This window comes from Colossoma macropomum, unplaced genomic scaffold (assembly GCF_904425465.1).
Source record: "Colossoma macropomum unplaced genomic scaffold, Colossoma_macropomum, whole genome shotgun sequence".
Lineage (NCBI taxonomy): Eukaryota > Metazoa > Chordata > Actinopteri > Characiformes > Serrasalmidae > Colossoma > Colossoma macropomum.
The window spans coordinates 2,986,364-3,013,644 of NW_023494795.1; the positions used below are offsets into that span (position 1 = coordinate 2,986,364).

The 27,281-nt window shown below is 39.0% G+C and overlaps 2 protein-coding genes across 2 annotated transcripts; both read left to right on the top strand.

Annotated features, from left to right (window-relative positions):
- Window positions 1-90: 90 nt before the first annotated feature.
- nsl1 (NSL1 component of MIS12 kinetochore complex) lies at window positions 91-8,175 on the top strand. Its single transcript, XM_036581205.1, has 6 exons — window positions 91-399; window positions 3,894-3,972; window positions 4,300-4,430; window positions 4,645-4,699; window positions 5,909-5,976; window positions 7,765-8,175. Exons 1-6 carry the CDS (start codon window positions 91-93, stop codon window positions 8,005-8,007), a joined length of 885 nt encoding a protein of 294 aa, XP_036437098.1. The 3' UTR covers window positions 8,008-8,175.
- Window positions 8,176-13,586: 5,411 nt separating this feature from the next.
- On the top strand, window positions 13,587-22,817 carry batf3 (basic leucine zipper transcription factor, ATF-like 3). The gene is made up of 3 exons (XM_036582631.1): window positions 13,587-13,830; window positions 15,965-16,069; window positions 21,940-22,817. Exons 1-3 carry the CDS (start codon window positions 13,756-13,758, stop codon window positions 22,108-22,110), a joined length of 351 nt encoding a protein of 116 aa, XP_036438524.1. The 5' UTR covers window positions 13,587-13,755; the 3' UTR covers window positions 22,111-22,817.
- Window positions 22,818-27,281: the final 4,464 nt, after the last annotated feature.

Sequence of the window (27,281 nt, forward strand, 5' to 3'; positions counted from 1 at the left end):
CTCTCTATCAAACATTTAGAGCGATATTTGGGTGCAGAAGCCGTAATTTCCCGACTAATGCAGTGCACTTTGTAGGGAGCAGGGAGTGATATGGGATTCAGCCCCTGTAAAGAAGGAGGGGAAAGCAGGCGGTGCGGAACGCTTTATGCAGCGCCGCGCTGTTCCTTCAGGGTTTATTTTGGTGGAACACATCGTTTTGAAGACTTGGCGGTAGAAATGGAGGACAGAGCTGCGGCATCGGACGCGGAGAGAGAATCCGATTACAGGGTGAATGTGAAGTCCAAGAAAATCGTTCTTCACCAGCTTACGAGGTACAAGAGTTTGCTTAAAAAGCTGCTCGATGGTCAGTCTCAACTCTCCGAGGACGACAAGGAGAAACTGTCGCGGGAAATGCTGACGGTGAGACAGACTAAGTTTTTATCAGATGACTTAGACATTTAATATCGATAATTCAGTACAGAATGACCGAGACACGTTTCTGATCGTAGGACTTGTACTGTATTTCTGTTGCTGTTGTGTTTACTGTTGTTATCCAGTGGAGGACGAAGTACACAAACCATGTACTTGAGTTAAAGTAGAGAGGTAAAATATTACTCCAGTAAAAGTAGAAGTTCCTCCCTTTAGACCTCCACTTGAGTAAAAGTACAGAAGTATTTGCCTTTAGATGTACATAAGTATCAAATGTAAGAAAGTACTAAAAGATGTCCTATTATCATTTTTGTAACAAGACTCGCTTCATTAACTCAGTTTAGGTGAAAATACTCCAGTGTCTCTCTTGGTAAACCAGTCTTTTAATAGAATGTCATTAATTAGTGACGCTGATGTCTATTAAAATGATCATAAGCACAAAACACTGAAGGCAAACAGTTTCCATCAGGTAGAACTGAGTGGCTCTGAAATCACTTTTTACAAACAAGCAAAGTTTCAGTTTAAGATTTATTTGCAACTTAGTTACAAGTTTAAGTTTAATACAAACTTTGAGTTTCCTTTACTAAACTGCATCTGTAGGTCTCTGTTCATAAACATAAACTAGCCAAAACTAATTTACTATAAAATGAAATGTGTTTGTATGAATTCAGATGTCAGTCACAACTGCATATGAGTACATATTTCTATATTGTGGTCTATTTACACAAAGTTAGGTTAGTTCATCATTTATGTTGAATAGACTCTCCCAAAATTTTACGCCGCTGCACTGATGTTGAACCGTGTGCTGCACTGGGTCGGTATGACCAACAGGTCAAAACAAGCTCAAAACAAAGTGACCGCTGTGCCCTGATTGGTGTGTTTGCTTTGCGCTTCTTTCATTTTGACATGTAACGTTTTTGTACACACATAAACCAAAAGGAACGACAGATTTCTCATAATGTAGTGGAGTAAAAAGTGAGATATTTGACTTTGAAATGTAGTGGAGTGAAAGTACAAAGTCACTGAAATGGAAATACTTCAGTAAAGTACGGATACAGGAAAGAACTACTTAAGTACAGTAACAAATTATATTTACTTCCTTACTGTCCACCACTGTTATTATCGGGCATTTACTGTGGGGCATGAATTAGGAATTCGCTGTGTGGGTGCATAAACTGATTTAACTTACACTCTTAAACAAAGATGATTCTTCCAGGGTCCTTAGTAAAGGCAATAGTTATAAATTTGAACGAGGAGTTCTTTATAGAACTATTTGATGTTTAAATAGTTATTTGCATAGTGAAATGGTTCTTCAGATTCTGGACAGCTCTTCTGGACAGTGGGGTCCTACAGTGGTCCCTTTCCAGTTAAGGTTGGTAGGCGATGCCTGATAAATTGTGCATAGTAATAGAAAATCTACAGTCAGTAATTGTATAGCTGCAAGAGATCAAAACGCCAGTAAGTGTAGTTAAAAGTTAAGGGAAATTGATAAACTGACAGTTCTTTCTATGTAGGCCTGCCACAATCATGTCATTTTAGCTGATGATTAACTGGCATATAAATAATTGCAATTAACAGTTCATTTATCCTTATTTGAAAGACAGTGAAATTGTGCTAACATGCAAATCTGAAGTGGCTGATTAACCAGCTTTGATAATTTCTGAAAAATTATATGGTTAAATGTAACCAAAATTACATATAACCATATAATTTAAAGATTTTGGCCTGAATTTTTTTTTATTTTATTTTGTTGTTGTTGTTGTTGTTGTTGTTGTTGTTTTTTGTTTTTAAAAAAGCCATTCGTGATGGAGAGTAGAGGTGGGCAGTATGGCAAAAATATAATCCTGTCAAAAACTGAAAACAATGATTTTTATTCAATATTTCGCACAATTTTGCGCTAAACTAATGTTGCATGATATGCTCAGAAAAGCATATTATATTGTATTGTGAAATAATTCATCACACTAATGAGATGCTGTCAGATTGCCCCGCCCTAGTGGAGAGGTACATTCAGTGCATCAAAGAAAAATATATTTTTCCAGATTTACCATAATTTACCATCATTACATAGAAAAATTTAAGACATTGGAACCCCTGGGGGATATTTCATAAAGGATAAATAAAGGATAATTGATATCAGGATAAAACCTCCAAACTGACAACAGACACAGCTCAAGCTCAAATAACCCAACATTACTTGTTTAAAGGAGTCATATGATTGTAAAAGCTAAAGTAATTGCGATCAGCTTAAATAATTGTAATCATCTCAAATTATTGCAATCAGGCGATTGTGATAATTGTGGCCTGTTTAATTGTCCTTCAGTCAAAGTAACCCAGCCCACTGCCTCTAATGGGACCATGGCGAAAGGTAAAAGGTCGTCAGTAACAGGGATATTACTCTGTACACTTAAGTCATGTTAGACAACAGTTAGTTCCGGCCACGCCAGCTGATTGGCTGAGCAGTGTTCTAACTGTGCTGTTATTTCAGCATAACATCACAGGTTTTTCACAAACACTGTATCACTCCGCTGAGATGCTCAAGCCATTTGAACGTTTTTACTTCGCTATATTATACTTACGCATAAACAGAAAATGGACACTTTTAAGATCACATTTGACCGACAGCCGATTTGGTCAGACTCTGAAGATGAGACGACACTAAATTCCCAAACTGTCATCACCACTGAGCAGCTTTTCAGTCGGCAGCTGAGACAGAAGAACAGCTGAACAACCTGGAATCAGCCAGAAATGAACCCAACGCCATTCGCCAAACTAAATGGGCTGTAAGATGCTTTACAGACTGGCTGGAACAAAACAACATGAATACTGATCTGGCAAAAACTGAGCTGAACTTGATATTGCAGCAGTTTTACAGCTCAGTCTGATTTGGTCAGACTCTGAAGATCAGACTCCACGTTTGGCGAATGGTGTTGGGTTCATTTCTGGCTGATTCCAGGTTGTTCAGCTGTTCTTCTGTCACAGCTGCCGACTGAAAAGCTGCTCAGTGGTGATGACAGTTTGGGAATTTAGTGTAAGGAGCTGGAGAACGAACTGCAGACTGTGCAGCGAGTGGGCGGAGCTCGTTACTCTGACGTAGCAACAAGCTGCTCATTAAGGAACTATAATTTGGTGAAGGAACTGCGAACATTAAAACATATTAAACGCCGCGTTCACGACCCAGTTTATTAATTTATTACTGTATTTATTTAACTGTTGTATAAAAGCAATAGAACACTCGAGGAGTGTGTTATCGCCAATAACATCACGGCTGTGAGTTGGTCGCCGGTACGAGGTCGCTCTATTGCTTAATTATTCAGGAGTAGTAGTGTCAATGGTATATCTTACGTTTAGACTTATGGGTGATAAATCTGTTGTCATTCAGTGTCTACCATAAAATATTGATATAAAAGTATCAGCAGTAGTTGCCGTAGCAATAGTTGCCTTACATGAATTGATAGTTCAACTGTCACTTATTTCTCTTTCAGAATTTTGAACTTGTGGTGCAAGAAAACATCGTTGTTAATGGTTTATCGTGGGAGGAGGCAGCAGAAGAGGATGGGGACGGTATGTAAATCAAGAGGTTTTAAAGCCCAACATCACTGCTTTTGGGAGGACTGTGTTTGGACAAAGCCAGATATCCATAACTTCTAATAACAGCATTATTATTATGACATGGGATAGCTGTAGTGATAACAATAACAATACTAGCAGCTCTTTGTATAACAGCTTTATTAGAGTAGCTTAGTGTGCCTTATAGACTATGTTAAGGTACAGTGGCATAGTGTAAATGTACTTTTCACCAGATGTACATTTGTACGTTAATTAAGTTCATCACCTGATCTGATCAACTCTATAATACTGCATGCCTAAAGGGGTTTCTTTGATCTTTAGATTGTGAGTTCGGTGCACTGGATGACATGCTGGATGAGAAGATTGTACAGACCACCAGGAAACGCAGCATTTACCCAAAGAAGATCCTTCCATATGTTGTGCGGTCATTGAAGGCGGAGCGGAAACTCATGGTTGGTCTTTTACTTGTGATAAAATACATCATGAAATAGAATAACAGGTGTTTTACATGTTGGCTTGAAAGTGATTTGTACCACCACCGTTCAGCAACTACAGTTTTTTTTTTTGGTTTTTTTTTTGGTCAGTAAAATTATTAAAAAATCTGTAAGGGATCTGTGAAATCTGTGGCTGATCAAATGCCTTTAATATCATTTATGTTTGGTTTAGGGTTTGTTTGAAAACACAGTTAAGCCTCAAGAAGTGAAACGAGACCCTGCGCAAGGTGAGTATTTATGTGCACATTTTTAATAAAAATTCATATTTTTTCATGACATTTTTCATAGTTTTGATGGTTATATCCTGGGGCTGAACGATTTGTGGAAAATATCTAATTGCATTTACAATTGAGATTCAGGCCTTATTTTTATTTTTTATTTTTTGGCCAAGAAGACCAGAACATCCACCTTGTTTGTCTTGAGGCTCGACCCCTGAACGCAGTGTGTCAAACTGCCAGTAAGCTGTGGTTGTGATGTCACAACACATAGAGGTTCGGTTGCCTCTGATTGGTCTAACTAACCTACAGGCAGTTCCCAAACTCTTATTAGGTTCCGTTTCCCCTCTTAAAACCTAAAACAACGTTTTTGCAAAAGTACACACTTAATAAAGATGGTTCTTCGAGGGTTCTTTAGTAAAGACAGTGGTTCTATGTAGAACCATGAACACTCAAAGAACCTTTTGCATGCTTAAAAGGTTCTTTGCATGGTGAAATAGTTCTTCAGAGTGAAGGAGAATGTGTTGTATATGGTTCTATATAGAACCTTTATGAAAGGAGTTCTCTACAGAACCAAAGTGTTCTTCTATTGTTACAAGCTGGACATCAACAAGCAACAAAGTAACAGTACCAGAACCCTTTTTGATGCTATACAGAACCACATACAGCACGTTCTCCAATCTGAAGAAACTTTTCACAAGGCAAAGAACTTTTCTATGCTTGCAAATGGGTCTCTGAGTGTTCATGGTTCTATATGGAATGACTGTCTTTACTAAAGGACCCTCTTTTTAAGAACCTTGAGCTGTATTTTAAGAGCGTCGGCTATAATTAAAGAAAATTGCAGCTCTTGTGATTTGAAAATTGCACTGCCTTAAATCGCGATTTCGATATAAAAACGATGAATCTTTCAGCCCAAGTTTAGGTGTAAACAAAATCATTCAGAGTGGTTCGGTGTGAAATGCGAGTCAGAATTCTTCACCAGGATAGTTCTAGGAATCAGACGTTCGAAGAATTTAATGGCTTTAAAAGCTACATCCCGTTAAGTTATTACACAAAATGGTTATGAATGCATGGCTTGATACCCGAGACTTGTTTTGTGATAGTTTTGTCATAAAGTTTTGGCCTAAAACATATTTTAATATAAATTTCGATATAACAACGATTAATCTTTCAGCCCTATTATGTCCCTCTTTATTTTTATTTATTTATTTTTTTTTACAGACACCACAATGAATAGAGTGTCTGCGGCTGCACCCAGGATGTTCAATCAAGCATCTACAGTCATTAAGGTACCAGTCGCTGCTACTCCCTGACTGTGTTCAGCTTAATGCATTATTTGATAATGTGTTTTGTGCTTTCGCATCAAATTAGTAGCCTTGAATTTATTGAGATGTTTTTAATCAAGCAAAACTTATTGTTGTGGATTAACATGTACTCAAAACCACATGTACCTGTCTGAAAGGTTCCGAAGGTTCCTTGCTCTATGCAAGTTATGTGCTACTTTGAATTAGCACTGAGACAATAAGGACAAAATTATCGATCTACATGTTTTCACTGTTTAGTAGTGGCTGAAATTCTTTCTAAGGCATTAGTTTTATCGTAACCGTTACATCGATATGCCACCAAAAGCTGTTCAGGCTGTGCAAACTGTGCTAACAGTAACCCGTTTAGCTCTCATACTGCCAAACAAGCCGTGAACCACCTGGTCCTGAAGCACGAATGACTGTAATGTGTTCCAAACTCCAGGACTGGGACGAGGGACGAGTATAATTGATGCATTTATGAGACTTTTTATGAATTACCTCAGAACTCAATTTGTTGTTCCACCTTAAACGGTGCAGCATTAACATTCAGGTGCCTGTACAGGTCACAGAATGTTCTGCTGCATAATTAAGGTGGAACGGAAAGTTTGAAACAAAAAGATGTGGAATAACAGCCTGAATTACAGTCTTGTAGAAACTTGGACGAGAAATAAGATGTAGCAGAGTTTTGGCCGGGGCCGTGGGGCTGGTGTTAGAAAGTAATGTGGACATAGAATTATCTGTATATGGATCAGTTTTGTTTTTACTATTTTGGTCCGTTTCTTTTGGTCCATTCGTCTTGAAAAGCACACAGTGTAAAGAGCAACAGGCATTTTCAAATTATGTCAAAGACTAAAAATGGACAAAAATGGAGATACAAAGTTTTTTTCCGACAGCAGCGCGTGTGTGTGTGTGTGTGTGTGTGTGTGTGTACTACAAACCACAGGTGTATTACAGTTACATTTTAAGTCTATCTAGTACAGATTACATTTGTGCCAGAAGGGGGCGACAAAGCCTTCAAGCCTTTCCGCATCTAGGAAAAAAAGAAAAACAGACTCGATGTGAAGGTTTCAGTGCATTAAAATTGCTTTTGCTTTTTTCATTGCTAATCTATGCAAAAAACAAAAGATTAATAAAAGTTACATATATTTCATGGTCATCATTATTAATGGCTGATAAATTGATAAATGCTCCCAGCCCTACTTAAAACTTAAATTATACCTAGTAAAAATTCACCAAAAGGTAAAAATATTCAAAATTTTTACATTTAATAATTATTGCAGATTAAGTGGTTTAATCAAGTTGCATTGAGGCAGCAAAGCTTTTCTCAGCTGGTGGTTCTGTCTATCACTCTGTGTTAGTCAGTATACTCTTACAGTCTTTATCTCAGGTTAGATCTTATTGCAGATTTTTGAATATTTCTAGTTGTATTTATGCCTGTAGATCGTTTTTTGTACATATTCTTCTTTCTTTATTGTGTCACCCTTATTATTGTAACTGTGCGTTGTTGTGTGACTGATACTGGCTGCTAAATGTCCTTCGGGATCAATAAAGTATCTGTCTGTCTGTCTGTCTGTCTGTCTATCTGTCTATCCATCCATCCATCCGTCTGTCTGTCTCTATCTATCTATCTATCTATCTATCTATCTATCTAGGGGACCTTAACTAACAACAGTTTCATTTGAGAAATGCTGTACATTTGATTTTCCCATAAATCTAAGAAAAGTAATTTACATCCTAATTTTTTTTTAAAAATATTATTTGGTCTGTTTGCAGTCACTGAAGACCCTGAAGCAGACAGCAGAGGGTCTCCATCAGGTGCTGAACATGCAGCCCTCAGCCGAGACAGTGGAGGTCTACAGGGAGGTCTTTGGCAGCTCTAATGGTGAAGGCTGCCCAGTCTTGTGCAACAAGGCACCTGTCAGCAGACAGACCATTAGAAGAGCTGTGTCTGAGAGAGAATACAGCATGGACTACATCCCTCTGGCCAAGATTCCAGCCACATCTGCTGAAGACTAAATCAGGCATGTCTGTGTGTGTTAATTCCGGAGGACTGAAAGTAGCGTACAAAAAATTAGTTTTTCATGTAGAGAATCAGTGTTGATTCAGTTTCCTAAGATAAACTGTACGAATATCTTAAACTCTTTAAACATGTCAGTGGATTAAAAAGTTTTCTGAACTCAGTGACTGACTTGTGTTGGTGCCGTCAAATCGATTCCCACTCCCGGCGACCGTGTGGGTAGTGTTTCTCCAGAATATCCCATCTTCTGTTTGGGTCTTTAGACTTTTTAAATGGTTGTTCATGATTTTTCTGATTGTATCAATTCATGCATGATGGTATTATCAGTGAATTGGTTCTTCTCATAATGGCTACGTTCACACAGCAGGTAAAAGTGGCCCAAATCTGATTTTCTCACCAAATCTGATTTTGTTTGTTTGTCTGTTCAGATTATCTTTTAAATGTGATCTGTATGCGACATCAGTCTGAACAGATCAGCTCCTAAACTGACCCACATGCTCAAAAGAACAGAGCGTCACGCTGCTTCACGGCTCATCCAGAGGTAAACAATCACGACCGCCAACGAACGCCAGTCGCTCCCGGAGGATCAGCTTCATCTTCACCAGCATCACAGGAGCATCATGAAGCTTCACTGACTGACAGCTGGGCTCATCACCCAGAATGTGTTCCAGCCGTAAAAAGGGCGCGGTCACTTCTTTGGTTCGCGTCCTCGGATTCTTTAAACTTTGCTTTCAGACTTTTAACTGTTCTTTGACGCTGCAGCCTCGTTCTCCTGCGGCCGCGTTCAGACATTTCTTTAGAAATCTCTTCAAACACGGAGGGTTTTGATGAGTCTGTAACAATTTTAGTACAGAAATATCAGCCCAGATGTTTTTCAGGTCTCAGCAGCGCGAAATTATGATGAATGTCGAGTTGGATTGACGTAAAAGACGCATTAATTCCGATCTGGCTGTTCAGACTGAGTCGCATTGCCCCTGATCGGATATGTATCGGATTTCAGTACCACATATGAAAGTGTCTCAAATCGGAATTGAAAATGTCAGATTCAGTGTGTTTATCTGTTCACACTGACACACAGATACACATCTGTGAAAAAAAAGATCAGATTTGGGCCACTTTTCCCTGCTGTGTGAACGTAGCCAATATTTCCAAAATTAGAGAACTTCAGCTTGATGATCTGAGTATTGAGTGAGATGTAAGGCTTAATCTGGTTGAAGGTCCATTTGTTTGTTTGCTGTCTAAGAAACTCTCGATACACTTTACCAACACAAACGTTGAAAGGCACCAGTAGTTTTCCTGTCTCACTTGTTCATTGTCCAGCTTTCACATCCAAAAAGAACCACAGAGAAGACCAGAAGACCATAGCCTGGACAATTCTGATCTTGTCGTAGAGACAAATTGTTGCATTTAAGGATCTTTTCAAGCTCCCTCGATCTTTTTCTCCCGAGTACCAATCTGCGTTGTCTTTCTTGAGTGTTGGATCCTTTGGTGTTATTAATGTATCTGGATAGGCCAAAGCTGTCCATCAGTTCTACATCATCGCCATCAATGGTAAAGTCATGTTAACAGAAGTGCGGTACCCTCTAGAAGTGGTACCCCTGGATAAAAAAAGGCTATTTAAAAATGTCTTTGATCTTTTACATTGAGAAATCTGATCTTTCTCTATAGTAAAATTATTCAATTATATAAAGGGTTGTATATAAAAATCTAAAGGTGTCAATTACGGTCACCCCTAGAAGATCTTATGAACAGCATCTGACCCGCTGCATGGCCAAAAGTATGTGGACACTCAAACAAAACATTCATATGTGCTTGTTTAATGTCTTATTCCAAAACTGTGTACATTGATATGGAGTTGGTCCCCCTTATGCTGCTATAACAGCCTCTACTTTTCTGAAAAGCTTTGAACTAGACTTTATAACACAGCTGCAAGGATTTTCATCCATTCAGCCTCGATAGCATTACTAGGTCAAGCACTGATGTTGGGCAACAAGGGTGCATCATTAGTCGGGACTCTCACACTCTGTGACTCTTCCACACTAAAACTGAGCACGGAAGCACTGTCAGGCTAAAACATGAAAGGGCTTTCCCCAAACTAGTGACAGATTTGCAAGCACAAAATTCTCTAGAACTTCACTGTATGATGAAACAGTACTGTTTCCTTTCACTGGAATTAAGGTGCCTCAACCCAAAACTATGAGATACCACCTCTAGCCAACTGTTTAGAAGGCTTGCCGGAAGAAAGCCTCTGCTTTCTTTGGGGCTGGTTTCTATGTTCAGATGAAACAAACAAGAGTTTTTTGGCAACAAACATCAGGTTTGGTGTAAAAGTATGAAGTATAGTGGTTGATCTATGACCCATGTGTCAAACACAAGGCCCGTGGGCCAGATCAGGCCCGCGACACAATCCTATCCGGCCTGCAAAAGTATTTTAATTTTCTATTAATTCTCTATTAATTTGCTCATTTCACAGTGCTCTGCATTACAGTCCCCGGCATGCACTGCAATGTAATGTGTGCTCTGACCCAAAAACAATCAATGGGACAGCGGTTACACCTCAGTTCTACACAATTCTACACAAATCCACACCAATTACATCACCAAATGCACTAACTGCATTTCAGCTGCAGTCAAAACCAACATTAACGCTTAACGTCAGCTCAGCTGCTCAGAAACTGAGCCCTAGTCTTAATGAGCATCAAAGAAAGGATGTCAGGATTCTAGTTCAAATAAATAGGCCGGTTTAAAAGACTGAGCTCCTGAGAACGTTTATGTTTTGAATATTTCAAGTATTTATGTAATATTTTAAGGTCTACGAGTGTCTGTACTTTACTGCTGAAGTTTTTGTGTATTTCGAATAAACAATGATCAGTTGGGTTTATACCAAAATGTTAATTAGAAATGAAATAAAAACATAGACGTTCTCTGGCCCATGGGTTTGTTGGGATTTGGAAATCTTGTTAGGATACACAACGTTGTGGAGTAATTAATTCTGGGCTGTGCACTAAATATAAAAGCCCCCAGAGGAGATCTGTATAACAGTGCCATAGAAGAAGCGCTTTTGGTTCCCTAAAGAACCTTTCAGAGGATGACTGTCTTAAAGAGTCCTTTCTGTAAATGAGTGAACATCCTGTAGGGTGTGTAGTTGGATCTTACAAGAAGAAAGTAACCCAAAGTGCCATTCAAATCCAGACAAAATGACTCACTGATCACCTATTCACTTTTTCCACTTTCTCTCTCTTGTTTTTTGGTCATATTTATCAAGCGTGCAAATCAAATCATGTTTATTGTCTCATCACATTTACACAGGTGCAAGGTGAGTGAAAATCTTAGGTGTGTAGCCCCCTATGTAGAATTTAAATACAAAGGCATAACATCATGACCACCTCCTTGTTTCTACACTCATTGTCCATTTTATCAGCTCCACTTACTATATAGGTGCACTTTGTAGTTCTACAGTTACAGACTGTAGTCCATCTGTTTCTCTGATACTTTCTTAGACCCCCATGGACCCTTACAGAGCAGGTACTATTTGGGTGGTGGATCATTCTCAGCACTGCAGTAACACTGACGTGGTGGTGGTGTGTTAGTGTGTGTTGCGCTGGTATGAGTGGATCAGGCACAGCAGTGCTGCTGGAGTTTTTAAACACTGTGTCCACTCACTGTCCACTCTATTAGACACTCCTACCTTGTCGGTCCACCCTGTAGATGTAAAGTCAGAGACGATAGCTCATCTGCTGCTGCACAGTTTGTGTTGGTCATCCTCTAGTCCTTCATCAGTGGTCACAGGACGCTGCCCACAGGACGCTGTTGGCTGGATATTTTTGGTTGGTGGACTATTTTCAGTCCAGCAGCGACACTGAGGTGTTTAAAAACTCCAGCAGCACTGCTGTGTCTGATCCACTCAGACCAGCGCAACACACACTAACACACCACCACCACGTCAGTGTTACTGCAGTGCTGAGAATGATCCACCACCCAAATAGTACCTGCTCTGTAAGGGTCCATGGGGGTCTAAGAAAGTATCAGAGAAACAGATGGACTACAGTCTGTAACTGTAGAACTACAAAGTGCACCTATATAGTAAGTGGAGCTGATAAAATGGACAATGAGCGTAGAAACAAGGAGGTGGTCATAAAGTTATGCCTGATCTATGCAGGTATAGATTTGCTAGATTGAAGGTGCAGTAAGGTCAGAGTGAGTCTGTTTGAGGTGTGGATGATGTGTGGATTGTCCATGGAGATCATCATGATGATGACTCAGAGGTGCAGTGACAGGCCTATGCATATAATTATTAAGGGTTATATATTTGCTTTATTCCTTGCAGAATCATTCCAGGTCTTCAAGGCTTATTATTGTGTGCTTATGGACTCTTTTCAACCCAGCAAAGCAACTCAACAAGACACAGCATTTCAAGAGTCTAACTGAGGGACTGAGTGGGCTGTGGAAAAGTTTTCTTATCAGTCACTTCTTTGTAAATTCTTTGTGGGCGCATCGTGAGTTCACACGAGAAGGAGCAGAAGCTCTGGAGTTGCCTTTGCATCTTGCAGTGCTGTTATTTCAGATTCCCAGAGGTGTAGTTTATTTAATCCAAGCTCAACACATTAAAACTGTATTTGTGTGCTAAACTTTATTTCTTTGGTTTGCTGGACTTAATATACTATGAAAATGTGAATGTTAGGGTATGTAGTATAACAGACATTTAAGGGTTTAATCCCTGAATCATGAATAGAATTGATATATATAACAAGCTTACAATTTAAATTTCGAAACTATACATGTATACTTATAACGAATTTAATTAACGCACAGTTGAGACTTTATTGAATTAATAAACGCGGTGAACATTCAAATAAATAGTCCATTGATTTTAATCACAAATAAGAAATATATACTATTATATACTATTATTAAAACATATAATATAGGCCTATTAAAGAGTTAAATGCTTATCTATGTATTTATTCATATTTATATATACTCTTTAAAAGGATGGTTCCTCGGGGGTTCTTTGGTAAAGGCAATGGTTCTATGCAGCACTCAAAGAACCATTTGCATGTCAAGCATAAGGAGGTTCTGCTGCTATCAGCTTGACATCACAACAACAACAGAACCATTTTTGGTGTTATATAGAACCATTTTCAGAAAGGTTCCATTTACAAGCATATATCTGAAGAACCATTTCACCATGCATAGAACCTTTTTATAGCAGGCAAATGTTTCTATCATGAGTGCTCATGGTTCTATGGAACCAATATCTTTCCTAAGGAACCTTATTTTTAAACAGTTTGTATATATTTATTTAAATAAACACTGAAACCGAAATCCTTGGTAAAGCTGCAACATCATCGACCCAAAACTGGCTGTTTCTTGTTCACGTTTCATTCGTCGAAAGGAAACGAGCAGAAATCACTCATTTATTCTTGGAATGACTTCTTGAGCGCAGCAGTTGCGTCAGACGAGCCTTCCTCTTAGCGCATCTCCAGCAGCGCCAACTCGCGGCCGCCGAAAGAAACTGCAACGCTCTACAAGTGCACCACGTGACTTAAAAGAAAGTGAGTGATGGGTACAATAACGGTAAACCCGGAGAATGCAGTGCACTGGTCAACCTTGCCGGGCAAAGCTGCTTTTAGACAAAAGATGCATTTAGCTCCGGTGATCAAAACGTCGTGATTCCACAGTTCCAGCTCTTTCATCTCTCCTTTGAACTCCTGATCCTCCGTCCACACGTGCTGTTTCCACCTGCCATGTCGCTTCACGGCGCCTCAGACTGCTTTCCTCCCAGCGATGCTCCAGCTCTGCGCTTGTGCCGAAGAAGCGAGGTATGAGACCCTTAACTCAGTACTTCAGACCAGCGCTGCTGACTTTCTGTGGGACTAAATCAGCTTTTACTGCTGATTATTAAGGATTTCTCACCTTATATGTTCAAGGTTACACTTATTTAGCTGTATAACTGAGTACTGTGGCTATAAAGGTGCTTCAGTTCATAATATAGTCTCTGTATGATCAGAGTTCTGGGATTGGGGCTCCTGTTTATCTGACTTTTCCCCTAAAATCAATTATTAATAGAGAATTTGTCCCTCTTTATCTGCTGTAACAGTAACAGCCTCTACTCTTCTGAGAAAGCTTTACACTACACTCTTAAAACAGAGGGTTCTTTAGTAAAACATGGTTCTGTATAGAACCATGAACGGTCAAAAAAGCCTTTGCATGATCAAAGGGTTCTTTGCATGCTGAAAAAGTTCTTCAGATTGACAGAGAATGCGTTCTAGATGGTTCTATAAAGAACCTAGCACCAAAATCGTTCTTCTGTTGTTACCATGTCAAGCATGGAACAATAGCAGAACCCTTTTTGGTGCTATGTTAGAACCTTTTTCAAAAGATTTCTATATAAAACCATCTATAACATATTCTGTCTCAATCTGAAGAACCCTTTGATCATGCAATGGGTTCTTTGAGTGTTCATGGTTCTAAATAGAACCATTTTCTTTTTCTAAAGAACCATTGAACACTCAAAGAAGCCTTTGCATGATCAAAGGGTTCTTTGCATGCTGAAACGGTTCTTCAGATTGACAGAGAATGCGTTCTAGATGGTTCTATAAAGAACCTAGTACCAAAAGGGTTCTTCTGTTGTTACCATGTCAAGCGTGGAACAATAGTAGAACCCTTTTTGGTGCTATGTTAGAACCTTTTTCAAAAGATTTCTATATAAAACCATCTATAACATATTCTGCCTCAATCTGAAGAACACTTTGATCATGCAGTGGGTTCTTTAAGTGTTCATGGTTCTAAGTAGAACCGTTTTCTTTTATAAAGAACCCTTGAAAACTATCTTTTTAATGTCTGTAGATGTTGCAACTGTGAGGATTTGATTGCATTCAGCCACAGGAGCATTAGTGAGGTCAGGTACTGATGTTGGACGGTCATTTCTGGATCACTCCAACTCATCCCAAAGGTACTGGCTGGAGCTCCGTCACTCCAGGGAACATGGTTCCTCTGCTCCACAGCCCAAGGCTGGGGGGTCTTTATACCCCTCCAACACTTGACACTGAACATGTGCAGCTGCTCCACAGCATCTCCTCCTATTGGCCACACTTTTCTATTGAGATTATTCAAGTTGAACACCTGTATCAACAATAAGGGAACTTTAAAGTAGCTGAATTCACACATTAGAAGGGGTCTAGATACTTCTGGACATGCAGTGATTGCAATTAATCACATTTCTCAACTGTTTGAAAAGAAAAATAAACATTTAGGACAGAAAAATATGGCATGAACATCTAAAGCATAGATGGGCTTAGAGCATGTGATGTTATAAGCAATACAGCAAGCACACGTTCTATTCCACACCGTCTTTTAGTACACTCTAAAAAGGATGGTTCTTTAAGAGTTCTTCAGTAAGGACAATGGTTCCATATAGAACCATAAGCACCCAAAGAACCATTTGCACGATTAACGGGTTCTTTGCGTAGTGAAGGGGTTATTCTGATGAACGGAGAATGTGCTGTTGATGGTTCTTTATAGCACCAAAAGGATTCTTCTGCTATCACAAGCTTGACATTGTAACAGTAGAAGAATCCTTTTTGGTGCTACATAGAACCCTTTTCAAAAACGTTCTATACAGAACCATGTACAGCACATTCTCCAATAACCTGAAGAACCCTTCCAAGATGCAAAGAACCCTTTAATCATGCAAAGTGTTTTTGAGTGTTCATGATACTATAGTATGTACCTATGCTGATAGAAGCATTTTCTTTACTAAAGAACCCTTAAAGAACCATCATTTTTAAGAGTGTACCTCATTTGAACACTGCAGATGCCCTTTACATAGTGTATTTCATGCTGATTGGATCAAGAGAAATATTACAAAATTGGTTACATTAAAAGTAAAGACATCTTTACCCTCTCAGTGATGATATGCAGTCCTATAATATTTTTCTTAACTAATGATGACAGAGTTCTGACGATGATGAGAGGAGGCTGAAGAGAAGAGAGAAAAACCGAGTGGCCGCACAAAGGAGCCGCAAAAGACAGACCCAGAGAGCCGATGAGCTGCACGAGGTGTGTTCACACATCACACGTTTAAGCTTGTCGTATCCTGTCAACACCACACAACTGAGACATCCGCTACCTCTTATATGCTGCCCTGTGGTCAGTCCTCATTCAGCTGTGTGGAAAAGGTTTGAACACCACTAAGCAAATTGATATTTTGTTGATTTTCTACAACCCCATTTTCCAATGTAAATAAAACAAAATTTAATGATGTGCAAATCATTTAAATCCTATATTTCATTGAAAATAGTACAAAGACAACATGTCAAATGTTAAAACTGAGAATTTTTACTGTCCTTGTGAAAAATATTTGCCATTTTGAATTTGATGCCGACAACACGTTCCTAAAAAGTTGGGACGGGGGCAACAAAAGGCTAGTGAAGTTGTGTAATGCTAAAAAAAAACACCTGGTGGTTGATTGACAACAGGTCAGTAACATGATTGGGTATAAAAAGAGCATCTCAGAGAGGCGGAGTCTTTCAGAAGTAAAGATGAGGAGGGGTTCACCACTCTGTGAAAGACTGCACCATCAAATAGTGCAACAATTCAAGAACAACGTTTCTCAACATAAAATAGCAAAGAACTTTTGCTTTTCATCATCTACGGTACATAATAACATTAAAAGATTCAGAGAATCTGGAGAAATCTCTGTATGTAAGGGACAAGGACAAAAACCAGTATTTGCTGGCCGTGATCTTTGGGCCCTCAGGCAGCACTGCATTAAAAACAGACATAATTCTGTAGTGGAAATCACTGCATGGGCTCAGAAACACTTCTGAAAACCACTGTCTGTGAAAAGAGTTCATCACTGCATCCACAAATGCTAATTAAAACTCTTAAATGCAAAGAAGAAATCATATATAAACAGGATCCAGAAACGCTGCCACCTTCTCTGGCCCCGAGCTCATTTAAAATGGTGTCCTGTGGTCCGATGAATGAACATTTGAAATTCTTTTTTGGAAATCATGGACACTGTGTCCTCCGGGCCAAAGACCACTCAGCTTGTTATCAGTGCACAGTTCAAAAGCCAGTATTTGTGATGGTATAGGGGGCATTAGTGCACATGGCATGGGTGACCTGCACATCTGTGAAGGCACCATTAATGCTGAACGATATATACATGTTTTGGCAACATATGCTGCCATCCAGACAACGTCTTTTTCAGGGAAGGCCTTGATTATTTCAGCAAGACAATGTCAAACCACATTCTGCGTGTATTACAGCAGCATTGCTCCATATTAAAAGAGTCCGGGTGCTAAACTGACCTGCCTGCAGTCCAGACCTGTCACCACTGAAAACATTTGGTACATTATGAAATGAAAGATACGACAAAGGAAACCCCGAACTGTGGAGCAGCTGAAATCCTATGTTAAGCAAAAACAAGGAAACATTTCACTTTCTAAACTACAGCAGTTCCTCCTCAGTTCCCAAACGCTTACAGAGTGTTGTTAAAAGAAGAGGTGATGAAACACAGTGGTAAACAGGCCTCCGTCCCAACTTTTTTGGAATGTGTTGATGGCATCAAGTTCAAAATGGGCAAATATTTTTCAAAAAACAAAAAAAAATTCTCAGTTTTAGCGTTTGATATGTTGTCTTTGTACTATTTTCAATATGGTTTAAAATATTGTTTAAATGATTTGCATATATCTTTGCATTATATTTTTATTTACATTTTGGATAGCTTCCCAACTTTTTTGGAAATGGGGTTGTAAGTGAAAATAAGTTAACACATCCTCTACAGGGAACACACTGTTAAAATAAAATATAAAATGTTCACAGCCAACATTTAACATTTAATGTTTTTTACTCAAATATGTTAGGTTCAGCAAATTAACAGTAATTGTGCATTAAAATGTGCCGAAATGTGTTCTCTGTATAAAATATGTTCACTAATTTTCAATTAGAAAATCAACAAAACATCATTTGACTGGGTTGCACAAGCTTTGGCTCATGACTGTAGGTCTTATGATGATTAAGACTGTATGATGATTAGAATTTGTGTGGAGGAAGCTTTTCTTATATCACCATGGAAAGGCAAGAACCTTTACGCAGTTTGCTTAGAAGATATGAAAATTAATTACATTTAATTTAAATTACTGCACAATTAAGACTAGAAGAGTTTAATTAGTTGAATTGAATTAATAAACGCTGTGGTGTTAAGAGAAGTGACTGTGATGTTCAAGTAAGTAGTCCAATGATGTTCCTCAAAAATAAGAAAGACAGAAAAAACATAGAACAGTATAGCGTAGAACATTCTTCAGCAGCGTTCTCCAACACCTGCTTTATTATTTCTATCTTAGAGTAGCACTTGATGAAGAATGGAATCCCCCCAATCATGTTAGCTTATGATTATTTATTTACACAGTTTTTAATGTTGTGGTCAGTGATTTCTATACATTACTTTCCACTTTTTACTGTTTAAACAAAAGAATTTTTGGTTTAAAATCATCCTGAAATCAAACAGACCTTGTTAGTTCATGTTCCCGGTCATATTAAACAGGATTCATTCATTTAAAAGACAAAATTCTTGTTTTCCCATAATCTTTAAAAGGTGCTTACCACCAATTTTTGAAATTTCTCCATAATTAAATTTTAAAGATGTAAACAAAGTGATTCAGAGTTGATGTACAATGTATAATTCTAGAGAAACTTACAGACTCAGATTTCTTTACAGTGAATTTTTTATATGTAATGTTGATAAATGTAAAACAGCGGTAAATCTGAATAAAACCCTGCATGTAACTCTCCAAACTCACCAAAACCTTATTAAAACCTATCGTAATGCAGTGTATTCATAACTATTTCATGTAATAGCTGTCTGTGATGGAGCTTTCAGAGGCGTTAAACTCCACAGACGTCTGGTTCCTATCACCACCACTGTGAACAGCTCTGCATTTCAACAATTTAATTATGCTGAAATGTTGAAAAATTGCTGGAAATTCCTCTTTAATCTTTGACTTTTGGAGAACGTCTTCTGTGTTTTGATAATATTAACCAATAGTATCACATGTCATCTCCCCCTCCCACATCCCCACCTATCATCAGGCGTTAATGCTCAGCCAGCTCAGGGACCCTCCCTGATACCCTGTTTCACACAAAAATACCCGACGTATGAAAGGAAAGTGAGTTATTTCAGATAGATTTCAGATTTAGATTTAGATTTACCTTCACTTTAAGACACCGTGGGCCAAGTCAGGCCTGTGACACAGTCCTATTTGGCCTATTCAGAAATTATTTTAATTCTGTATTATTATTATTAGCCTGTTTCACCCTGAGATGCACTACAGGCCCCAGCATGCACTGCAACATAGTGTGCATTCTGACCCCGCCAACAACAATCTCTGGGCCATCAGTTACACAAAAAGAAAAGATGCCTGGTGTGGAGTTCAAGCAAATAGTCAGTTTTAAAAAAATACCTAAAACAATTTATTTTCATTTAGAATTATTTTTAATAAGTATTTAGTGCCTATTTTGCTGTTGAAGTTTTGGCATATTTTGAATAAATGTTGGCCCGTTCAGGTCGAGGCAAAATGTTAAGTTAAAATGAAATAAAAACACAGCTGGGCCACAGATTTGCTTATATTTTTTAATATGGCCCTTTTAGTGGTTGGTTTTGATGCTCCTGCACTACAGAAAACATATTTCTGCACATTTAATGCACAATTACTGTTTATTTGCTGAATTTAATATAATGGGAAAAAAAAAATTAAGTATAAAATGTGGCCTGTGCAAAAGTTATGGCTCATTTTTGTGTTTTATTTTTCCAGTGTGTTAGAAATGTGTTAAATGTGTTTGTTTCATGTAGAGGATGTCTAACCTTTCACTTCGTCAAAAAAAAAAAAGTGTGATTTAAACAGGGGTGTTCAAAATTTACACACAGCTGGAAGCTTATAAACAAGAACAGAAATTTCAGGGTGCAAAAAAAATATGAGTTATCCTTTTTCCCTTTAGACCAAATTATAATCAAGACACGTTTGCTGTCTTTAGTCTAACAAGCAATGGAAGCTTATACAGCTTTTATTAGCATATCATCATTGTGCAAACTGCATGCCTACATCATCACATTGTTGAAAGGGAATTCCACAGTTTTTCCAACATTTCTTCATAATTCAGTCATTCAGATGTAAACAAAGTCATTCACTGTGGCTTGATGTGAAATGGTTCACTGCGGAGAAACATACCGACTTAGACTTCTTCACAGTGGTGGAGTTCCAATGTCTACAACACAAAAGTAGCCATTTTATTTACTGCCCAAAACCACCAGTGGACCCTCACATGTCTTCTGTTTCTATATGTATTTTGTTAATGAAAAAAATAATAATAATAAGTTTTCTTTATGCCATGAAAAGAGTTTAAAAAAAATGTGTTTTAGGCCAAACTTTATCACAGAGCTATCATAGACGTCAAATAGGTTTCTGTGAGGGAGCTTTTAGAAGCATTAAATGCTTTGGACGTCTGGTTCCTATCACCACCACTGAACAGTTCTGTAAGCTTCTCTGGAACAGAGCATTTCACATCAAACCACTCTGAATGACTTTGTTTACATCTTCACTATTTAATTATGCAGAAATTTTGAAAGAATTGGTGGAATTACCCTTTAAGTAATCACAAATCAGACTGACCATAGTTTGGCTTTCAAAAAAAGGGCACTAGGGGCGGAAGGGTGGCACAGGTCAGACTGTTGAGAGCTAATATCAACATACAAACAAAGCCAAATATATATTAAATATATATTAGCCTCATAGCTCTAGTATAAAATATAATAAAGAATTCAGCCTGTCACGCCCGTTATGTTTGGAGTAAATGTGTGAAAATGTGTACCTTTGATTTTGAGCTTTAAAACAGTGGATATACACAGATCAGGCATAACATTATGACCACCTCCTTGTTTCTACGCTCATTGTCCATTTTATCAGCTCCACTTACTATATAGGTGCACTTTGTAGTTCTACAGTTACAGACTGTAGTCCATCTGTTTCTCTGATACTTTGTTAGCCCCCTTTTACCCTGTTCTTCAGTGGTCAGGACCCCCATGGACCCTCACAGAGCAGGTACTATTTGGGTGGTGGATCGTTCTCAGCACTGCAGTAATACTGACGTGGTGGTGGTGTGTTAGAGTGTGTTGTGCTGGTCTGAGTGGATCAGACACAGCAGTGCTGCTGGAGTTTTTAAACACTGTGTCCACTCACTGTCCACTCTATTAGACACTCCTACCTTGTCGGTCCACCTTGTAGATGTAAAGTCAGAGACGATAGCTCATCTGCTGCTGCACAGTTTGTGTTGGTCATCCTCTAGTCCTTCATCAGTGGTCACAGGACACTGTTGGCTGGATATTTTTGGTTGGTGGACTATTCTCAGTCCAGCAGTGACACTGAGGTGTTTAAAAACTCCAGCAGCACTGCTGTGTCTGATCCACTTGTACCAGCGCAACACACACTAACACACCACCACCACGTCATTGTTACTGCAGTGCTGAGAATGATCCACCACCCAAATAGTACCTGCTCTGTGAGGGTCAAACAGAGAAGCTACTGGTGACCACTCCAGAGTCCAGACCTCAACATCGCTGAATGTGTTTGGGATTTTTGGGTGACGAGAAGCAGAAAATGCAACCAACTTCTAAGACTGAACTTTGAAGATGTGAAAAATATCCCCAGCTTCTTAGCAAAACTGAAAGAAAGTCTCCAGAAAGGACCGGAAGCTGTAATAAAGGCTAAGAGTGGTGAATTCTAATTAGTTGTTGAGGCTTCTGTCTAATATTCTGCTAATTACATTTTTTAGATAATAAATAAACGAGGCCTCTGACTTGTGCACAGTACTGTAATGCCAGCAGAATGTATTTTGTTTGAACTGATCTGAATGCACGTGTTCCCTCTCAGGCGTATGAGTGCTTGGAGCAGCAGAACAGCTTGCTGAAGAAGGAGGTTCAGCTGCTGCTTGAGGAACAGAAACGTCTGGCGGAGGCCCTCCAGTCCCATGAGCCTCTGTGCCCCATTCTAAACAGCGGCGTGATCTCGGCACCGAGGACCATTGATGTAATCTCTCCTTGAATTTACTGTCAGACAAGATAATAGTCGTCATTTACCGTCTTCAGTGTGTTCGTAACCCGTGTTCTGTACTGTTAAATGCACATGTTTATGTACTAATGGCCAGTTTTGCCTTCTTAAATGTTTTGCTGCTTAAAAATGCCGTTTGGATTCTATCTGGATCATCTAGATGTTTTCATTTTTAGAGTACGAGTGTCAAAAATGAGTGTCAAATATTTTTTCTTTACTTTTGGCTGAATGACGTGTGATATTTCGGTTTCGCTTTGACACAACAGGAAACACATTGTGTCAGATAGTATTCCAGCTCACGTGAAATTAATTCTTTATTATGACTGAGCTCTGACAGACCACCTAACCACTAACCAGTCTGTCTGGTGCACCGCTGCAGTTTAGATGCTTTGGACGAATGCCACAAGAAAAAAACACTTCTGCTTTAGACCAAGCAACTCGACCAAAATATCCTTTCAGTGTTTCGGGACATCATGAGCCGCGTTCACCGTGTGTTTGGCTGTTTATGTTACAGTTGCTTTTTAAATGAATTGTTGAAATGAGTTAAGAAATGAACCAGTGAATGAATGTTTTAGTCGTTTCTCCATGTTTGTCATGAGCAACACGTCTGTGCTCATGCAAACTTGTTCTATGCAGATTACATGAACTATATATTTGTATTTTTGAATAAAGTGGATGTTGATTAAAGGGCTCATATCCTATATTTTCTTGCATCTTGTTTTGTTTCTCTCAGATCCACTGATGTCATTTGTGTGGGGTTATAGTGCCTGGCAAAAGTCATTGGATTTGTCTGGATTACAAATGACATTTGTGCAGATTGTTCCAGCCAGTATTCTTATAGCAAAGCAGTATTCTCTTAAAGCCAAAATTCATTATTTGTCAGCAGATCTTAAAAAAAAAAGAAAAATGCTGCTCGCATAAGTATTCATCCTCTTCAGACTAGTACTGTGAGCTAGTAAAGTAGTAGGGGGTTCTTCACACTAAAAACTAGAATGATAACAGGTCTGCTGGGGTAAGTTTCTTCCAGCTTTGCACACTGTTTGAAAGAGATTATCACCCATTCTTCTTGGCAGATTTGCTCCAGGTTGGTTGGATGATGCTTGTGGACTGCAAACTGGACTTTGACTTGACCACCGTAGAATGTCCACCTTTTTATCGTTTATCTTCTCCTGGGTTGCTTTGGCCTTGGGATTGCTATCCTGCTGAAAGCTGAAATTTCTCCCAGTCTTTAGTGTTTAGTCAAGTCAAGTCAGGTCAAAGTTTATTTATGTAGCACCTTTTACAACAGGTGTCGTCACAAAGCAGCTTTACAGAAAAACCCGGGTCTGAGCCCCAATGAGCGTCGCCAATGGCGACAGTGGCAAGGAAAAACTTCCTAAGAGCAAGAGGAAGAAACACTGAGAGGAACCAAGACTCAAAAGGGGAACCCATCCTCCTCTGGTCGACACCAGATAGCAAACAGCATTAATATAAAATATTAGAATACAAAACGGGAAAAACAGGTGGAGTAATGGTTAATTAGATAGTTTGAGTTTATGCAGCAGCAGCAGGAGGGTCAGTTCATGAGGGTGAGGTTTGTACAGCATTGACAGCGTGAAGCTCAATGGTGGTCAAAAATGAGGCTGAAACGGTCCAGAAGGTTGGTGAGCAGTGGCACCTGATCAAGGCAGAAGAAGCAACAGCATCAGACCTACAGGATGGGCAGCTGTTCAACTCGGCAAAGTAAAGGAAACACACAGAGAGTCAGTTCTGTAATGAGTGACTGATCACAGATTACAGGGTTAACAGAGCAGCAGAGACTCCAGCAGGTCTAGTTATTACAGCCTCACTAAAAGGGACAAACCAGAAAGGTCACAGAGACACGAGGCTCCCTGAGATGTCGGCGCCCCTCCACTCCACTATCAGCAAACCTGAGTGAACGCGTGAGCAGTGGGACGACAGCACCAACACTCCCAGTTTACCATAATACTCTGTGACCATGAACCCCAGATCTGCACCTTTTATCTAACAGGAAAAACTAATTACCAAAGGCTCCACTAAACAAGTACGTTTTTAGCCTAGACTTCAAGACTGAGGCTGTGTCTGAGTCCCGAACACTGACTGGAAGATTATTCCAAAACTGGGGGGCTTTGTATGAGAAGCTCCACCCTCTGACGTAACTTTATTAATTCTAGGTACTAATAGTGAGCAGCACCTTGTGATCTAAGTAGGCGTGATGGTTCATAGTGAGAGAGAAGTTCACTCAGGGACTGAGAGACGAGTCCGTTTAGAGGTTTATAGGTCAGTAAAAGAATTTTGTAATGGATGCAGAATTTAACTGGCAACCCATGCAGGTTTGATAAAACTGGGCTGATCTGGTCAAACTTTAGCAGACTGAAGCAGGTTGTCTTGAAGTATCTCCTTTTATTTTCCACTATCCATCTGTTCTTCAATACTAACAAGATCCCCAGTCCCCACTGAGGAAAAGCGTCCCCACAACATGATGCTACCACCCCCATACTTCACTGTCGGGATGGTGTTTGTTAAACAATGGGCCGTGTTAGCTTTATGGCATTTTGAATTTTGGCCAAAAAGCTCAACTGTTGTTTCAGTCTTTTTCCACAGTTTAGCTGGGTCACTCTGAGGCTTTCTGGCAAACTCCAGACATGTTTTGACTTGGGATATCTCCACTCCAGATATACTCACTGCCATATCCAAACACTTGAATATTATTTTGTTGCTTTTTCCTATCTTGTGCATGCCTATAACTTTATCTCAAATTTTCAAATTTGCTATTTGATCTTTATTTTTCACATTTTTCCTTCAGATTCACAGTCTGAATAGCGACACTTGAATTTAGAGGGTCTTTTATTCAGGAATGTTTTTTAATGATTCAAGGCCTGTAACTGTAAGCCAACTGCATCCTCATCAGGGCATTATCTTTCATCTGTGTAAATGTAGAGCTTTCACAGCACAGGGGTTGAATACTTATGCAAACAGCATTTTTCAGCTAGTCATTTTTGTCACAGAATATTTCCTTACATGAAGCCAATATTACATTAATTTTGAGGACGAGTCTTTTAAAATAAAACATGACAGCACAAAATATGAAAGTGTCATCTGTAATCCAGTCTAATCTGATGACTTTTTAAGGGGGTTGAATACTTTTTCAAAGCACTCTAGGAACCGAAAACAATCATAACTCGTTTTTACATGACTATATTCCAACTTTTCTGTATCGCTCAGAACTAAAAAGGCTGTTTTTTGTTACTGTGCCTTTAAGACTGATATATGTAAATGAGATCTGTTTTCATTCAAACAGCAACTTGAGCTGAAACACTTCTAATAATTTTATCTTGAATGGGCGAAACTGCTGTAGACTGAAGAGGTGGATATGTGTAAATGAGTCAAATCGGGCCGTTTTTGCAGATTAATGTCCTTATATGGACCGGATGAAGTAGGGAATGAAGAGATAGAAACTTTTAACAGTGTTTACGTGTTACATGAAACTTTGTTCTCAATAAAAGGAGGAAAATTTGGTGTCCATGACAATAAGCTCTTTAAGGTTAAGTAGGGTGACCATTCAATGAGACACAGATTCACTTCACATAAAAACAGCATTGAAATTGCAGCACAGTCTCATGAAAAGGTCTAAGATTAGCTGTGTGGGCACCTGTCTGCTCAGGATGTTCCCTCAGTGATACTATGTTTGGGAGGAGTCCAGCGTATCGCTTCTCCAAACCCGCATGGATGCATACACACTGAAAGAGTGTAGAGTAGACACTTCTTTGTTTCTCTTCCAGTTTTCTCTTCTCATTCGAAAAGTTCCTGAGTGGGACACAGCCAAAGTTTACTTTCATTTTAATTCTATAAACTCAAAGGGGGCAGAGTTCGTGGAATGTAAAATTATGCTATCAGATTGTGTGCACATACCCCACAACCACCCCGCGCCCACGCACATTTCCACTTAAACCATAAGTTTACAACATGTTACTGGAGAAATACACCAGAATGACTAGAGTGAAGATTAAAGATTGTGAAATCAGGTTGAAAGAACACAATCAGTGTTTGGAATCTGAAACTAGAGTCTAATGTTACTCTACCCTCTAGTGGACATCGTCCGCAAACACTTCTGACCAACAAGCATTAAACAGCCTGCATTCTTCTTGTAATTTATCTGTTTCCTTGTGGTCTACTTACAATGTTTGGCTTTATGGAAACTGCAAAAAATGTATTTTCGCTGTCAAAGTACTGTAAAATTTTATGTTTTTTTTTAAAGGTTGAATGCATGTAAATAAACCCTATATATTATTGACCATTATGAAATATAGACTCACAAAAACAAATTATTTCCTTTAATACTGAAATGTCCAAAAATACTGTATGTCAAAATAAGTAGTTGAACCAGTGAAACTGGTCTTATAAAACGGATAGTTCCAGGCCTAAAATATGACTGGTGGAGCCAGGATCCATGATATATGCACATCTGTGACTCACAGCAACGAAAACCTTGGTGACTTACGTTCTTAACTAGAACCGGGCTGGTCAGCTAACTAACAGGCTAAACGATAGCAAACAGCCTAAACAGCTCCATCATTAATATCACAGGCTTGAATTAAAGTACTTACAGTATGATTAACTATAAAAGGGAAATACAACACTCTAAAAAATGTCACTTGAATGTCTTACATGCTTCAAATTTCAGAAGTCGCGTCAAACCCAGGCTGAATCCCAAATGGCTCCGTACTCCCTAAACAGTGTTCTAGCTATGAAAGTTTAGAAATTCTAGGCTCCACAGCCAAACAGTGCATCATGTATTGAGTGTGGATTTGTCTGAGTCCCAAATGACTGTTTCTTAGCTGTATTTTGCTCTGTTGGGCTGCAGGATCCAGTATTTAAACTCCTATGTAGTGCACTATGTAGGGAGCAGGGAGCTGTTTGAGATTCAGCCCCAGTGTAAGAAGAGGGGCGCCGCTGGATTGGTGCTAAATAAGACTCGCGGTGGTGATTTAGTGACCAAAAAGTACTTATAAAGTGAGTGTTTTTGCATTAAACAGTGCTGCATTATCATATGTTCATTGTTATGCGACAAAAAGTTAAGAAGTTCATGAAATGACCACGATATACAGCGAACGTTTTTCTCCTCTTTCAACCGTCCATGGTTGTTTGGCAACGACACCATACGC

What these genes read in the sequence shown, in the direction of transcription:
- nsl1 (XM_036581205.1), top strand. Translation starts at nt 91, where the DNA reads ATGGGATTCAGCCCCTGTAAAGAAGGAGGGGAAAGCAGGCGGTGCGGA. An exon ending in AGCAGAAGAGGATGGGGACG is followed by an intron (nt 3,973 to 4,299) that starts GTATGTAAATCA and finishes TTTGATCTTTAG; the next exon opens with ATTGTGAGTTCGGTGCACTG. An exon ending in AAGCATCTACAGTCATTAAG is followed by an intron (nt 5,977 to 7,764) that starts GTACCAGTCGCT and finishes GTCTGTTTGCAG; the next exon opens with TCACTGAAGACCCTGAAGCA.
- batf3 (XM_036582631.1), top strand. Translation starts at nt 13,756, where the DNA reads ATGTCGCTTCACGGCGCCTCAGACTGCTTTCCTCCCAGCGATGCTCCA. An exon ending in GCTTGTGCCGAAGAAGCGAG is followed by an intron (nt 13,831 to 15,964) that starts GTATGAGACCCT and finishes TAATGATGACAG; the next exon opens with AGTTCTGACGATGATGAGAG. An exon ending in GAGCCGATGAGCTGCACGAG is followed by an intron (nt 16,070 to 21,939) that starts GTGTGTTCACAC and finishes GTTCCCTCTCAG; the next exon opens with GCGTATGAGTGCTTGGAGCA.